This window comes from Felis catus, chromosome C2, assembly GCF_018350175.1.
Source record: "Felis catus isolate Fca126 chromosome C2, F.catus_Fca126_mat1.0, whole genome shotgun sequence".
NCBI lineage: Eukaryota > Metazoa > Chordata > Mammalia > Carnivora > Felidae > Felis > Felis catus.
In genome coordinates this window covers 83,360,267-83,374,559 of record NC_058376.1, presented here as the reverse complement: position 1 = coordinate 83,374,559, position 14,293 = coordinate 83,360,267, and the positions used below count along the sequence as shown (strand labels likewise).

At 39.9% G+C, this 14,293-nt stretch overlaps 1 protein-coding gene across 4 annotated transcripts in view; it reads left to right on the top strand.

Annotated features, from left to right (window-relative positions):
- The window catches only part of YEATS2 (YEATS domain containing 2), a 115,707-nt gene that overhangs the window by 8,667 nt on the left and 92,747 nt on the right, over positions 1-14,293 (top strand). For 3 of the 4 annotated variants that reach the window (XM_023260359.2, XM_023260357.2, XM_003991869.5), the window contains exon 2: positions 13,363-13,480. In XM_023260359.2, the coding sequence (XP_023116127.2) occupies positions 13,378-13,480 (103 nt within the window). In that variant the 5' untranslated portion in view covers positions 13,363-13,377. Of the gene's footprint in view, positions 1-1,432; positions 1,541-13,362; positions 13,481-14,293 lie in introns of all 4 variants that reach the window. The other variant, XM_023260358.2, reaches the window with a different exon arrangement.

The window sequence follows — 14,293 nt, the reverse complement described above, 5'->3', positions numbered from 1 at the left end:
GTATGAGCAGGGGAGGGGCAGAGAGAGAGGAAGACACAGAATCTGAAGCAGGCTCCAGGCTCTGAGCTGTCAGCACAGAGCCCGATGCGGGGCTCGAACTCATGGACTGTGAGATCATGACCTGAGCTGAAGTCGGACACCCAACCGACTGAGCCACCCAGGCGCCCCATCATTGTTATTTTTTATAATGACTTTTGAGATCTAATTCACATACTGTAAAATTCACTGTTTACAGTGTAAAACTCTGTGTTTTTTCTTTTAGTAGATTCACAAAGTTGTGCAGCCATCATTATGTCTGGTTCCAGAAAATTTTTATCAGTAGGTAGATTTTTATAAATAGATAGTTTTTTTAGACTAGAGAGTGTTGATTTAAAGAAAAAACCAGTTTCTAAAAAATGTCCCCTTTTTAAGTTGCTTGTTTCCTTTTAAGAATCTTAGCTTCACATGGAAAAGCATGAGACTTATCCCCATAGAATGTGTTGTCGTTGTCCATTTGAAAACTCCAGTGAAAAATCCCTACTTAGTGAAGTGTGCAAGATTTGGCTCAGTTTATGTATTCTTAGTGACTGTGTCCAAGAGTTTGACACAATCTTGATCTGGTCCAGTCCCTTCCTTTTTCAACCTGGAATTGTAGACCAGCTTTGTTTCCTTTTGCTTCTTTTGGAAAAAAAACTTTTAGGGCTTCACAATTGAAACAGGATTCTCATATGAAATCAGCTATCATTTCAGACTATTCCAGTGATCTTTGTCTGAAAGTGACACCAGGGAAGTCATTGGAAGGTTATGTACCCTCCCTTGTTTCTTTCTCTTTTTTTTTTTTTTTTTTTTTTAAGTTTATTCAAGCAGTCTCCAACCAACTATGTACTCGAACCCGTGACTCTGAGATCACGAGTTACATGCTTCTCCAACTGGGCCAACCAGGTACCCCTATATGGTGTCTCCCTTCTGTCAACTTAAGAATTTGCTTTAAGTATTTCAGAACCTTTAAACAGCTCATGTAGGTCACTCTGTCCAGAGAAAGTGTATGTTGAAGTCCTGGAGTAAAGGAAGGGTAAAGCTTCCTAAGGCCAGCTCTCCAGTTGTTGCACTAATGGATAGAAGCAGTGGCATGGATACTTTAGAGTAGTTGTTTTATTCTAGATTTTCTTTCACATTGCTTTGCACATTGGAGACCAAGTATTGGCCTGCATGAATCCTGGGGCTGACCTTTATAGCAACTTATATGGTCTTTAGCAATTTCATTTATTAATGGAAAGTATGTGTTTTTGACCTGGAAATATATAATACTTAAATAATATAATTTTTTTTGAGCTCAGCTATCTAGCTTTTCCATTTTGCTCAGCTCTTTACATGTCATACTGGGAGATATCCCTGGGCACAAGATCATGTTCCAGGGACTTTTTTTCTTTTTCTTTTTTTTTTTTTTTAATAGGCTTCGTGCCGAGTGTGAGAGTCCAACACAGCGCTTGAACTCATGATCCTGAAATCAAGACCTGAACTGAGATCAAGAGTCAGATGCTTAACTCACTGAGCCAGCCAGGTGACCCTTATACTGGGAATAGCCCATGTCAGTATGATGCGATGAACTGACCTCCCATCAGCTCCCCACCATTCTGGTCCAGTGTAAAATTGTGATCGTTTTTACTTAAAAGACCTTCCCCCCTGCCCCCATACCAGATGAGTTGAAGAAACAGTAATTATGTTGACCAAGAAATGAGAGTGTATTCAAATGGTCTTGTGTAAAAGATCTTAGAACAATTAGGATACAGAATTTTTGTCAGTACCAACTTAAAATCAGAACCGAATCTTCTCCCTTTTAGATTTCCCTTGATCTGAGTCTTTCGTATAAGCTACTTCAGATTGCTTGTATTGTGGAAAAAAAAAAAAAAAAACATGATTTTGGGGAGAAAATTATTTGTGTATATTTTCAATTACCTTTGTCAGTGAGAGATGACAGTTCTATGACTAATCTTCAGAAGAAAAAATTTAAGTTGACATTGAAATATATTTTGATTTTTTTTTTTTTTCCAACGTTTATTTATTTTTGGGACAGAGAGAGACAGAGCATGAACGGGGGAGGGGCAGAGAGAGAGGGAGACACAGAATCGGAAACAGGCTCCAGGCTCCGAGCCATCAGCCCAGAGCCTGACGCGGGGCTCGAACTCACGGACCGCGAGATCGTGACCTGGCTGAAGTCGGACGCTTAACCGACTGCGCCACCCAGGCGCCCCTATATTTTGATTTTTAAGTTTATTTTTTTAGCACCCAACATGGGGATTGAACTCATGACCCCAAGATATGAGTTGCATGCTCTTCTAACTGAGCCAGCCAGATGCCCCTTTATTTTGATTTTTTTATAAGACTTTATGCAAATAATTTTTCTCAGTATAGCTTTTTTTTTTTTTTTTTTTTAATTTTAGACTCTTAAGCAGGCTCCATGCTCAGTGCAGAGCCTGATGAGGTGCCCTATCCCACAACCCTGGGATCATGACCTGAGCCAAAGTCAGGAGTTGGGTGTTCAACTGACTGAGCCACCCAGGTGCTCCTAAAAGCTGCTATATTTAATTCCCAATATATAATTTATGAAATGGATCATATATATTTGGATTACTGAAAGTTAGTGGCATTAATATATTCCTAAAGGTTCAACATTAGACATGTGCATTGCAAATCACCTTGCTTCTGAATCTCCTAAATACTTTGTTTATTGCTGGTAATGAAAGCTTCTAGGGGTGCCTGGGTAGCTCAGCTAAGCGTCTCACTTTTGATTTTGGCTCAGGTCATGATCTCACAGGTTCATGAGATCCAGCCCTGCCTTGGGCTCTACACTGATAGCGTGGAACCTGTTTGGGATTGTCTCTCTCCCTCTCTCTGCCCCAACCCTTGGCTCATGTGGGTGTGCACGAGCACTCTCTCTCAAACGTTAAAAAAAAAAAAAAAAAAAAAAATAAGTCGGGGCATCTGGGTGGGGCTCAGTCGGTTGAGCATCCGGCTTCGGCTCAGGTCATGATCTCATGGTTGGTGAGTTCGAGCCCCACGTCTGGCCCTGTTTTGACAGCTCAGAGCCTGGAGCCTGCTGTGGATTCTGTGTCTCTCTCTCTGCCCCTCCTCTGCTCATGCTCTTCCCTATCTCGAAAGTAAATAAACACTAAAAAAAAATTAAAAAATAATAAGTCTAGTTATTTTTCTATTTTTTATTATTTTTATTTATTTATTTTTTCAACGTTTATTTATTTTTGGGACAGAGAGAGACAGAGCATGAACGGGGGAGGGGCAGAGAGAGAGGGAGACACAGAATCGGAAACAGGCTCCAGGCTCTGAGCCATCAGCCCAGAGCCTAACACAGGGCTCGAACTCCTCGAACTCACGGACCGCGAGATCGTGACCTGGCTGAAGTCAGATGCTTAACCGACTGCGCCACCCAGGCGCCCCATATTTTTCTATTTTTTAAATACCCTGCTGGATTGGATTTGTGTCTGTGTTCACAAATGAAAACTGGTCTGTCATTTTTCGCTGCTGATGCCTTTGACCACATCTTCTTAGGTTTAGAAATATTATGTTCTCTTTGTTGCTAATTTTAAAATACTCTTATTTTAATTTTCTCTTTGAGCCATGAGCTATTTAGAAGAGTATCTTGTTGGGGCACCTGGGTGGCTCAGTTGGTTAAGCATCCGACTCTTGGGTTCAGATCAAGTCATGATCTCATGATTCGTGAGTGCATGCGCGAATCTGTGCTGGCAGCGCGGAGCCCACTTAGGATTCTCTCTTTCCCTCTCTCTGTCCCTCTCCTGATTGTGCGCTCACTCATTCTCGCTCTCTCAAAAAATAAACAAACTTAGAAGAGTATCTTGTTCTCCATATCATAGTGAGTTCTTGTTAATGATTTCCTATTTAATTTTGTTAGGATCAGAGAATATGGCTGTAACATTTCCATGTTTTTAACATTTATTCATTTTTGAGAGACAGAGCATGAGCGGGGAAGGGGCAGAGGGAGAGAGAGACACAGAATCTGAAGCAGGCTCCAGGCTCTGAGCTGTCAGCACAGAGCCCAATGTGGGGCTTGAACTCATGAACTGTGAGATCATGACCTGAGCTGAAGTCAGACACTCAACCGACTGAGCCACCCAGGTGCCCCATAACATTTCCATGTTTTGTAATAATTGTGACTTTCTTTATGTTCTATCTTATGATTCAATTTCAATGAATTTTTATAGATATTTTAAACAGTATTCTCTGTTGTGTTCAGAACTGTATGTAGCTGTTAAATCTGGCTTGTAAATTGCATTATCTGTATACTCTGTATTTTTATCTGTTGTTTTCTTGATCTTTTAAATTTCTGAGAGAAATATGTTCTGATTATTTTGTAATGATTGTGATTTTTCTTAAATTGTCCTTGTACTTCAGGTTTATTTTGTATGTTTTGATGTTTGATGTTAGTTTATGACATTTTTGTGATTGTGTCCTTTAGTAGTAACATAATCTTTATTATATTAAATGTTTTTTTGCCTTAAATGATCCTATTTGTTATTAACCATGCCATGCCAGCTATCTCTTCATCTGGATGTGCTTGTGTATAATAAATTTGCACATCCCTTTATTTTTAAAATTTAGCTATAATACCTTTGGAAATGTAGCATTATCAAATAGATTTGTAAGTATTAGGCAAGAGTGATAAAAGTTACTGAAGGCTGGTAGGTATGTTCCCTTGGGTATTCATATTTTGGCATATATTTAAGTTATACCTTTATTTATTTAGCAAATAATTTATTGTGAGCTTCCAGGAACTTTGGAAGGAGAACATGGGGAAAGCTGTGTTGAATAGTATGATTAAGGAAGGCCTTTGATAAGGTGGGCATTTGAGCCTGAGATCTAGTGAAGCTAACCTGGGGAAAGAGCATTCCAGGTAGAGGGAGCCTGAAGTCCAAAAACCCTAAGGAGGGGCACCTGGCTGGCTCAGTCAGTAGAGCATATGATTATTTCAGGGTTGTGAGTTCAAGCCCCATGTTGGGTGTAGAGCTTACTTAAAAAGAAGCCTGGGTGGCTCAGTTGGTTAAGCGTCCCACTTAGGCTCAGGTCATGATTTCATGATTGGTGAGTTCGAGCCCCGTGTTGGGCTCTGTGCTGACACTGTGGAGCCTGGAGCCTGCTTCAGATTCTGTGTCTCCCTCTCTCTCTGCCCCTCCCCCCTCATGCTCTGTCTCTCTCTGTCTCTCTGTCTCTCTCTCTTAAAAATAAACGTAAAAAAATTAAAAAAACAAACAAAACCAAAACTAAAAACCCTAAGAAAAGATTGAGGTGTATTTGAGGAACAGAAAGAAAACCAGTGTGTCTTGATGCTAATGGTGAAGGATGGTGAGGGAGGTAGGGCCCAATTCATGTAAGATCTTGTAGGTCATGGTAAGGAGTGTGATTTTATTCTAAGTGTTGTGGGAAGCCACTGGAAGGTTTTGAGCAGGGGATGACATGATTAAATATTTTTATAGCCCTTTTGTAAATTGAGCTGTAATTTATATACAGTGAAATGCACAGATTTTAAGTGTACAGTTGGGTGAATTTTCACATTGCTTATGCCCATGCAACCCATACTCTTATTAAGGTAAAAAATTTTCTCTCACACCAGAAGTTCCTTTATTACTCCACCCAGTCAGTCCCCACCACCAGCACCTGAACAGCTACTCTCTTTTCTTTCACCATAGATTAGTTTGTTCTAGAACTTCGTATAAGTGGAATCATTCACATATGTACTCTTGTGTCTGGCTTCTTTTACTTGCCAAGATGATTTTGAGATTCATTTCTGTTCTTGCTTAGATCAGGAGTTCATTGGGTATACACAATTTATTTATCCATTCTCCTTTTTTTTTTTTTTTTTTTTTTTTTTTTTTTTTAAGTAATCTATATGCCCAACATGGGGCTTGAAATCACAGCCCCAAGATTAAGAGTTGCATGCTGTATTGGGCCACCTGGGTGGCTCAGTCAGTTGAGCGTCCGACTTCGGCTCAGGTCATGATCTCGCGGTCTGTGAGTTTGAGCCCCGTGTCGGGCTCTGTGCTGGCAGCTTAGAGCCTTGGGCCTGCTTCAGATTCTGTGTCTCCCTCTCTCTCTGCCCTTCCCCCGCTTATTCTCTGTCTCTGTCTCTCTGTCAAAAATAAATAAACATTAAAAAAAAAAAAAAGTTGCATGCTGTATTGATTGAGCCAGCCAGGTGCCCCTCCAATTTTTTTTCCCCGTTTTGTTTTTTACAGACATTTTCAAATGTTTCTTTGGCTAATAGAGAAGAATGGATTGTAGATTCTCTCTTTCAGATACTTAATAAAGAAACATTGGTTGTCTTGTTTACAAAGGGGAAAACATTTTGTTTGAAATGAAGAATTTAGAAAGGATAGGGCCAAAGAATGATAAAGTCATTATTAACATCTTAGAAACATCTGTCTGTATGGAATCAGGTAGAAAATGATTGTACTGCTCCTCCCTGGCTCCCCTTTTAAATCAGATGCGAAAAGTTGGCCTTGAGTGAGCACAAAATTCAGGGTTCTGATGAGATTCAAATGCATGAGGATCATAGAATTTTATATTGAGAAGATACCTCACAAAGTACATTGCAAATTTTTCAAGGACCTTATTTATAAGATTTTACTCCTTTCCCCAGAATTGGCCACATCTTGTAAAATTATTTGCAAGACAGGATTATAGGACTGAGTATACTCTGACATAAGAACTAAGATCTTTTACTAAGAATTTCTGGTGACTGTATTACATAGTTGTATTTTTAATTATACAGTTTCATTTTAAAATTATTTTTTCTTTCATATTTAAAGATAGAACATTACCAGGTTTAGTTTTGCTTTTGGTCTTTAACTTTTTTCAAGAACTCAGACTTGTTATTTGAACAGGTATGATAGGGTAGTTTTGCTTTCTTACATTGTATGTAGGGGAAAATATGTATTTTTTTTTTTTAAGTTTAAATTGACAACATTTACTTGTGTGTGTGTGTGTGTGTGTGTGTGTATGTATATATATTTTTAAGTTTATTTTGAAAGAGAGTATGTGTGTAGAAGTGGGGGAGGGGTAAAGAGAGAGGGAGAGAGAGAATTTCAAGCAGTCTCTGTGCTGTCAGTGTAGACCCTGACGTGGGGCTTGATCTCATGAACCCTGAGATCATGACTTGAGCTGAAATCAAGAGTTGGGTGCTTAACCGATTGAGCCACCTAGATCCCCACTTTTTTTTTTTTTAAATGTAAGCTTTACCCTCAATGTGGGGCTTGAACTCAACCCCAGGATCATGAGTCACATGTTCTACCAACTGAGCCAGCCAGGTGCCCCAACAATGTTTACCTTTTTCTTTTTAATCCAAAATGTGTTTATTGTTGAGGTACCTGGGTGGCTCAGTCGGTTAAGTGTCTGACTTTTTTTTTTTTTGTGAACCTTTTTTTAAGGTTTATTTATTTTGAGAGAGAGAGGGAAAGAGAGAGAGAGAGAGAACACACATGGGAAGGGCAGAGAGAGAATCCCAAGCAGCAGCTGCACTGTCAGTGCAGAGCCCGACGTGGGACTCAAACTCACAAACCTCAAGATGATGACCTGAGCTGAAATCAACAGGTGGATGCTTAAGTGACTGAGCCACCCAGGCACCCCTAGATTTCTGACTCTTGATCTCAGCTCAGGTCATGATCTCACGGTTGGGAGTTCAAGCTCTGCATTGGGCTTTGCACTGGGTGTAGAGCCTACTTAAGAACAAAACAAAACAAAACAAAACGTGATTATTGGGATTGTGTTCCACTCATCTTGGTTCAGGCTGCTTTTAGTGCTGCTTCCATCTGAAGGAGCAACTTCCTATAACCTTGCCCTTCCTCCTGTAGGCTTGCAAAGGACAGTGGAGCAGCCAACACACAAAACCTACCGTTTGTGCATGGCTAAGAGGATGGTGATTTTGTAGCATGCTTGGCACTTCACATCCATGACATAGGACTTGGGGCTCTGAACCAGGCGCTTCTTGTGCTTCCTCCTCTCTTCCAGGAGTGATGAGTAGAGGAGGTCCTTTGTGAGGAGTATGTTCTTATGGAGAGGTCCTCCCCGCTGGAAAGACGTTCACTTTTTATAATGAGTCTGTTTCAGTGAGATAAAAATTCTAAATTAGAGGAATCAGCATTATGTATGTTTCTCTATGTTTCTGTGTTTGGCGTTGGTCCCATGGTATGGAGAAAATCTTTTCTCAAAGTCAAATTATAAACAGTAACACATTTTTTTTTTTTACCAGTTCACATTATCTCCTTATTCTTTTAGTTTCTCACATCTCCTTATTCTTTTAGTTTCATCTGATTCAAAACCAGAGAAAGTTAGTAGGACATTTTGTTTCTAAGTTGAATCTGATAATATCTAGCAACTGTTCATAATTTTCTTTTCATAAATCTCAAAGTCAGACAAGAATCCAAAACTTAATATGACCATGGGTCATTTGTTACACATTCCATTCATGTATCATTACATCATGGTGAGAGCATGCCTCAGCACTTGTGCCTAGCTTAGCTAGTGTATACTTGAATGTGGCATGTGTATACTTGAGTGTTGCTCTTGCTAGACAGAAGCAGACCTGAATTATTAAAAAGTGCCCAGTGTGGACCTAAATCTTCCTAAATATGTTATTGGAGGCCCAAATTTATGCCCAAATATGACAGGAAAAGCTTTCTTACATGGGCTGCATGAAATATGAATAACCTTGGCAGCACAGGTTAACTCATTGGGGGTTTCTTCCTTACCCACCCCAACCTCTCTACAAATTCTTCTCTTTTTTCCCTTCTGTTTCCCCAGTTTTAGAGCAAAAGTGAAAGAGTTTTGCTTTATCGCTTAAGTGAAGGTGAAATAAAATATTGTTTTCTTCAAGGATCCCCAGCCTTTCTGGGGAGGAGCCGCTATTACTCTTGGGAAGTAGGAGGAGAATATTCAGATTATGAAGTCCATAGAATGGATGAGTGAAGATGATGCTGGACTCACTCATCTTTACAGAATAATCCCATAAGGCTCTGGCAAGCTGTAGGAGACAGGTGGTCACCAAGGAAATGGTGTGGTGCAGAAACAGATTTGGAGATCTGCTGGGATGTGTCTGTCTGTGCTTCTAGGTTTATTGAAGAATAGGAGGTGTGTTTTTTCCCGTCTGCATTAAAGAAGAAAGAATGAGGTTTATTGATTTTTAGGAATGTATTCTTTTTTTTTTTTAGAATGTATTCTTTTTTTATTAAAAAAATTTTTAATGTTTATTTTTAAGAGAGAGAGAGAGAGAGAGAGAGTGTGTGTGTGTGCACAGGCAGAGGAAGGGCAGAGAGGGTGGGGAAGACACAGAATCTGAAGCAGGCTCCAGGCTCCGAGCTGTCAGCACAGAGCCGGACATGGGGCTTGAACTCACGAACTGCGAGATCATGACCTGAGCTGAAGTCGGATGCTTAACCGACTGAGCCCCACCCAGGCACCCCTAAAACAATTTTTTTTAATGTTTTTATTCGTTTTAGAGAGAGAGAGAGAGAGAGAGCATGAGCAAGGGAGGGAGAGAAAGGGAGGGAGACACAGAATCTGAAGCAGGCTCCAGGCTCTGAGCTATCAGCACAGAGCCTGACTGAGGCCCGAACTCAAGAACCTCGAGATGTGACCTGAGCCGAAGTCAGCTACTCAACTGACTGAGCCACCCAGGTGCCCCTAGAATGCATTCTTCATGTAGTGACCCAAGATTTTTTTCAGGTTGTCTAAAACTAGTTGCAGACCAAATGCGACCTTCTTCTTACTTTTCAAAGAAATGTTTTATTATTATTATTTTGTTTTATTTTTTCTTAGTAAGTTCTACACCCAAAGTGGGGCTTGAACTCACAAGCCCGAAATCAAGAGTCGCATGCTTTGCCATCTGAGCCAGCCAGGTGCCCCATTATGTGTCACTTTTTATAAACTTTTTTTTTTTTAATTTTGTTAATGTTTATTTGTGTTTTGAGATAGCGACAGAGTGCAAGCAGGGGAGGGGCAGAGATAGCGGGAGACCCAGAATCCAAAGCAGGCTCCAGGCCCTGAGCTGTCAGCAGAGAGCCTGATGTGGGGCTCACGAACTGTGAGATCATGACCTGAACTGAAGTCAGAGGCTTAAACCAACTGAACCACCATGTGCCCCTATAAGCTTTAAAAACAGAAAATAATAGTTGGATTCAGGGCCTCTATAAAAGTAAAGATTCATTTATAGCCTAAATTAAAGCAGTTATGTAATGATAGTGAACAAACATTAAATGGCTTGATTCAGGATATTTATAAATGCTAAAGATTTTTGAACATTTTTAAGCTTAGTGATATTACACAAGGTAGCAATTACAGGAAAAATGATCTCTTAGATCTAGGTTTTAAATATATATCATTACATAATGGGTCTCTCTCCCATCTGATTCAAGTAAGCCTGTCTCTGGGATGGATGAAAGAACTGGACTAAGCTAAGAAACTTTTTTTTCTTTTTTTTTTTTTAGGAAAATACTTTTAAGTAATCTTTACACCCAATGTGGAACTCAAACCCACAACCCTGAGATTAAGAGTTAAATGCTCCACTGACTGAGCCAGCCAGGCACCCCTAAGCCAAGAAACTTGTAAATTGTTATTTCTATTTTAACTGAGTCAAAATCTTTGGGTTAATATTTTATTTTTATTAATTTTACTTTGAAACTTTTTATTACCTCAAGGCACCTGGATGGCTCAGTCAGTTGAGCATCCAACTCTTGATTTTGGCTCAGATTGTGATCCCAGTGCTGTGGGATCGAGTCCCACGTCAGGCCCTGTGCTGAGTGTGGAGCCTGCTTGGAATTCTCTCTCCCTTTGCCCCTTTCCCCTGCTCACACTCTCTGTGTAAAATAAACAAAAAACAAAAAACACACTCTTTTTATTGCCTCAATAAATATATTGTGTATTTTTCTTTTGGTTAGGTAAATAACCATTAGCAGTAGAACACAGGTCTGGAAATCACGGAGCTCTTTCTTTTCTGTGTCATGGATTGTGCTCTATGACATGGCAACTCATGTAACCACCCTAGACCTGTTTTTTTTTTTTTTTTTTAATCTGTATACTGTATCAGTAGGCCCTTGCTGCCCAGTAAGGGAGTCACTAGGCACAGGTGGTACTAAGCCTTTGAAGTGTGGCTAGTCCAAACTGAGATGTGCTAGAAGTGTAAAATACACACTGGATTTTAAAGACTTAGCACAAAGATAAGAATGTAAAACTTGGGTACATTGGTTAAGCAAAAATATTATTAGAACTAATTTCACCCATTTCTTTTTCCCTTTTTTTTTTTTTAATTTTTTTTTTCAACGTTTATTTATTTTTGGGACAGAGAGAGACAGAGCGTGAACGGGGGAGGGGCAGAGAGAGAGGGAGACACAGAATCAGAAACAGGCTCCAGGCTCTGAGCCATCACCCCAGAGCCTGACGCGGGGCTCGAACTCACGGACCGCGAGATCGTGACCTGGCTGAAGTCGGACGCTTAACCGACTACGCCACCCAGGCGCCCCCCCCCCCTTTTTTTTTTAAAGTAATCTCTTTGAGCCCAATGTGGGGCTCAAACTCACGACCCCGGAATCAAGAGTTGCATGCTTTACTGACTGAGCCAGCTAGGCTCCCCTCTTTTTCATTAAAAAAAAAAAAATTTTTTTTTAAGTTTATTTATTTTGAGAGAGTGAGTGAGCAGGGGAGGGGCAGAGAGAGAAGGAGAGAGAATCCCAAGCAGACTCCTCGCCTGCAGCACAGAGCCCGATGTGGGGCTTGAACTCACAAACCATGAGATCATGACCTGAGCCGAAACCAAGAGACTTGGTTGATGCTTAACCAACTGAACCACCCAGGTGCGCCTCTTTTTCCTTTTTTTAAAGTGACTGCTAGAGAATTTTAAATTCCATACGTGGCTCACATTATATATCTTTTGGACAGTGCTGATGTGGACAGCATTTCCTAAATCAACTCATGAAATATTAATAAATGCTCAATGAAACACAGTTTAGAAGGGGAACAGGGTCCAGTAGAACTTTTTGCAGTGATATAAATGTTCTGTATTTGCACTGTCCAATATTGTAGCTCTAAACTACTGACAGCTATTGAGCACTTGAAATGTGGCTAGTTCTGAAATTGAAAAATTGAAATGTGAAGAAAGGAACTGAATTTTGAATTAACTTTATTTTTTTATGTTTATTATCTTGAGAGGGAGGGAGGGACTGAGCGGTGGTGGGGAGGTGGGGGGAGGGTGGGCAAAGAGAGAGTGAGAGAGAACAAGAGGGGAAGGGGCAGAGAGAAGGAGAAACAATCCCAAGCAGGCTCTGCACCCTCAACACAGAGCCCTATGTGGGGCTTGAACCCACAAACTATGAGATCATGACCTGAGCCGAGATCAAGAGTTGGACACTTAACTGACTGAGCCACTGAGGCACCCCTAACTTTATTTTTTTAATTTTTAAAAGTTTACTTAACACCAAGTAGCAACATATGGGTAGTTGCTAATGTATTGGGACAGTGCAGACCTGGAAGATTTATGGGATTGTTTTACTCAAAGACCTGTGTACATAGGACTTGTTTACCAGATTGCAAACTTGCTGTCTTAATATAAGTCTGTGTTTATTATGAATAATGATAAATGATCAATATTATTGAGTACCTGTTATGTAGCAGGCACGTTTAAGTAGCAGAAAGAGGATTTGTATGATAAATTATTTATTGAGAGCTTAACTATATATATTGCTCATTTTTTTAAGTTTAAGAAATTTTTTATTTTATTATTTTTTGAGAGCGACACACAGAGTGTGAGCGGGGGAGGGGCAGAGAGAGACGGAGACAGAGAATGTGAAGCAGACTCCAGGCTTTGAGCTGTCAGCACAGAGCCCGGCGAGGGGCTCAAACCCACAAACTGTGAGATCATGACCTGAGCCGAGGTCAGATGCTTAACTGACTGAGCCAGCCAGGTGCCTCTCATTTTGTAATATGGTGGATGCATTGTGAATTCCAAGATGCTATTTGGGCTTTAGCCATGTTGTCATCAGAGTCTGGTTTCTTTCCTTTCGTTGTGAGTGCCCTTCATTGAAAGACTGGCCCCTTTTGAAAAGCCTGAGTAGTGTGCTGCCTTGTTAAAGGATTTTCTCTTGAAAGGCAAACCTACGCTTTCTAACAGATGATGATGACTTTTTTCCTTAAAGTGAACCTTTGAAGGTAGTTAATGCTTTTGACTTTAACAGGGATATGTACGTGTTTACAGAGACTTATGAATTATCAGAATTATGTAATATTTATTCCCTTTATATATGTGTATACATATATTTATAAGTACTAGCATCAAACAGTGTTACTTGTTTATTTATTATTACTTCACAGTGAAGAACGAATGTCATGATGTCTGGAATCAAGCGGACAATCAAAGAAACCGACCCCGATTATGAGGATGTATCTGTGGCCCTTCCAAATAAGCGGCATAAAGCAATTGAGAATTCAGGTAGAAATTCACCTCCCTTAGGAAATTATTTATTTCTTTGTTGAGATCTGCCTCCCTATAAGATTTACAGAAACTAAAACAAAATGCATTTCCACTGCTGTATATAATTTGAAGAGGGATTAGTTAAGTGCTCTGTTAATAGCAATACGCCATTTGTGACATAAGAGGCCAGGAAGACAATCAGGTAGACAGTGAAGTGTCAGTAATGAGACTGGCTGTAAGTTTTAGTTATCGTTGTGTGTTAGGTATAACCATAAAGTCCTATAATATGTATACTGCAGTGTGGTAGATGATTATAGGTGGTACATTGGGTTAAGTTTTTTATTATAATTGTTGCATATTATTTTAATGTCTATTGGAAAGATGATGGTCTCATCAAACTTGTAATTTTGTGACTACTTTTGCTTAGGATGAGGCTAAAATAATGTAAAAATATTATTTAATTATGTTAATTAGGTGTTTCATAGGGTTCTCAGATGTGGTGTAGGTAACTTAAAGGTGGTATACGAATGATATACATTTGAGAAATAGTGATCTAGTTTAACTCCTGCACTTAGTTGCTAGTAGTTAAGGGGCATTAAACTACTTGCCCAAGATCATATAATTGGTTGAAGAGCAAATCATCAACTGTGTGTAGCTACCCAGAATGTTTTAAGCTCTCTCAGAAAAAGTTGCTAAATTTGAGTTATTTTATTTTATTTTAATTTTTTTAAATGTTTATTTTTGAGAGTGAGAGCGTGAGTGGGGGAGGGGCAGAGAAAGAGGGGGACAGAGGATCCAAAGTAGGCTCTATGCTGACAGCAGAGAGCCCTA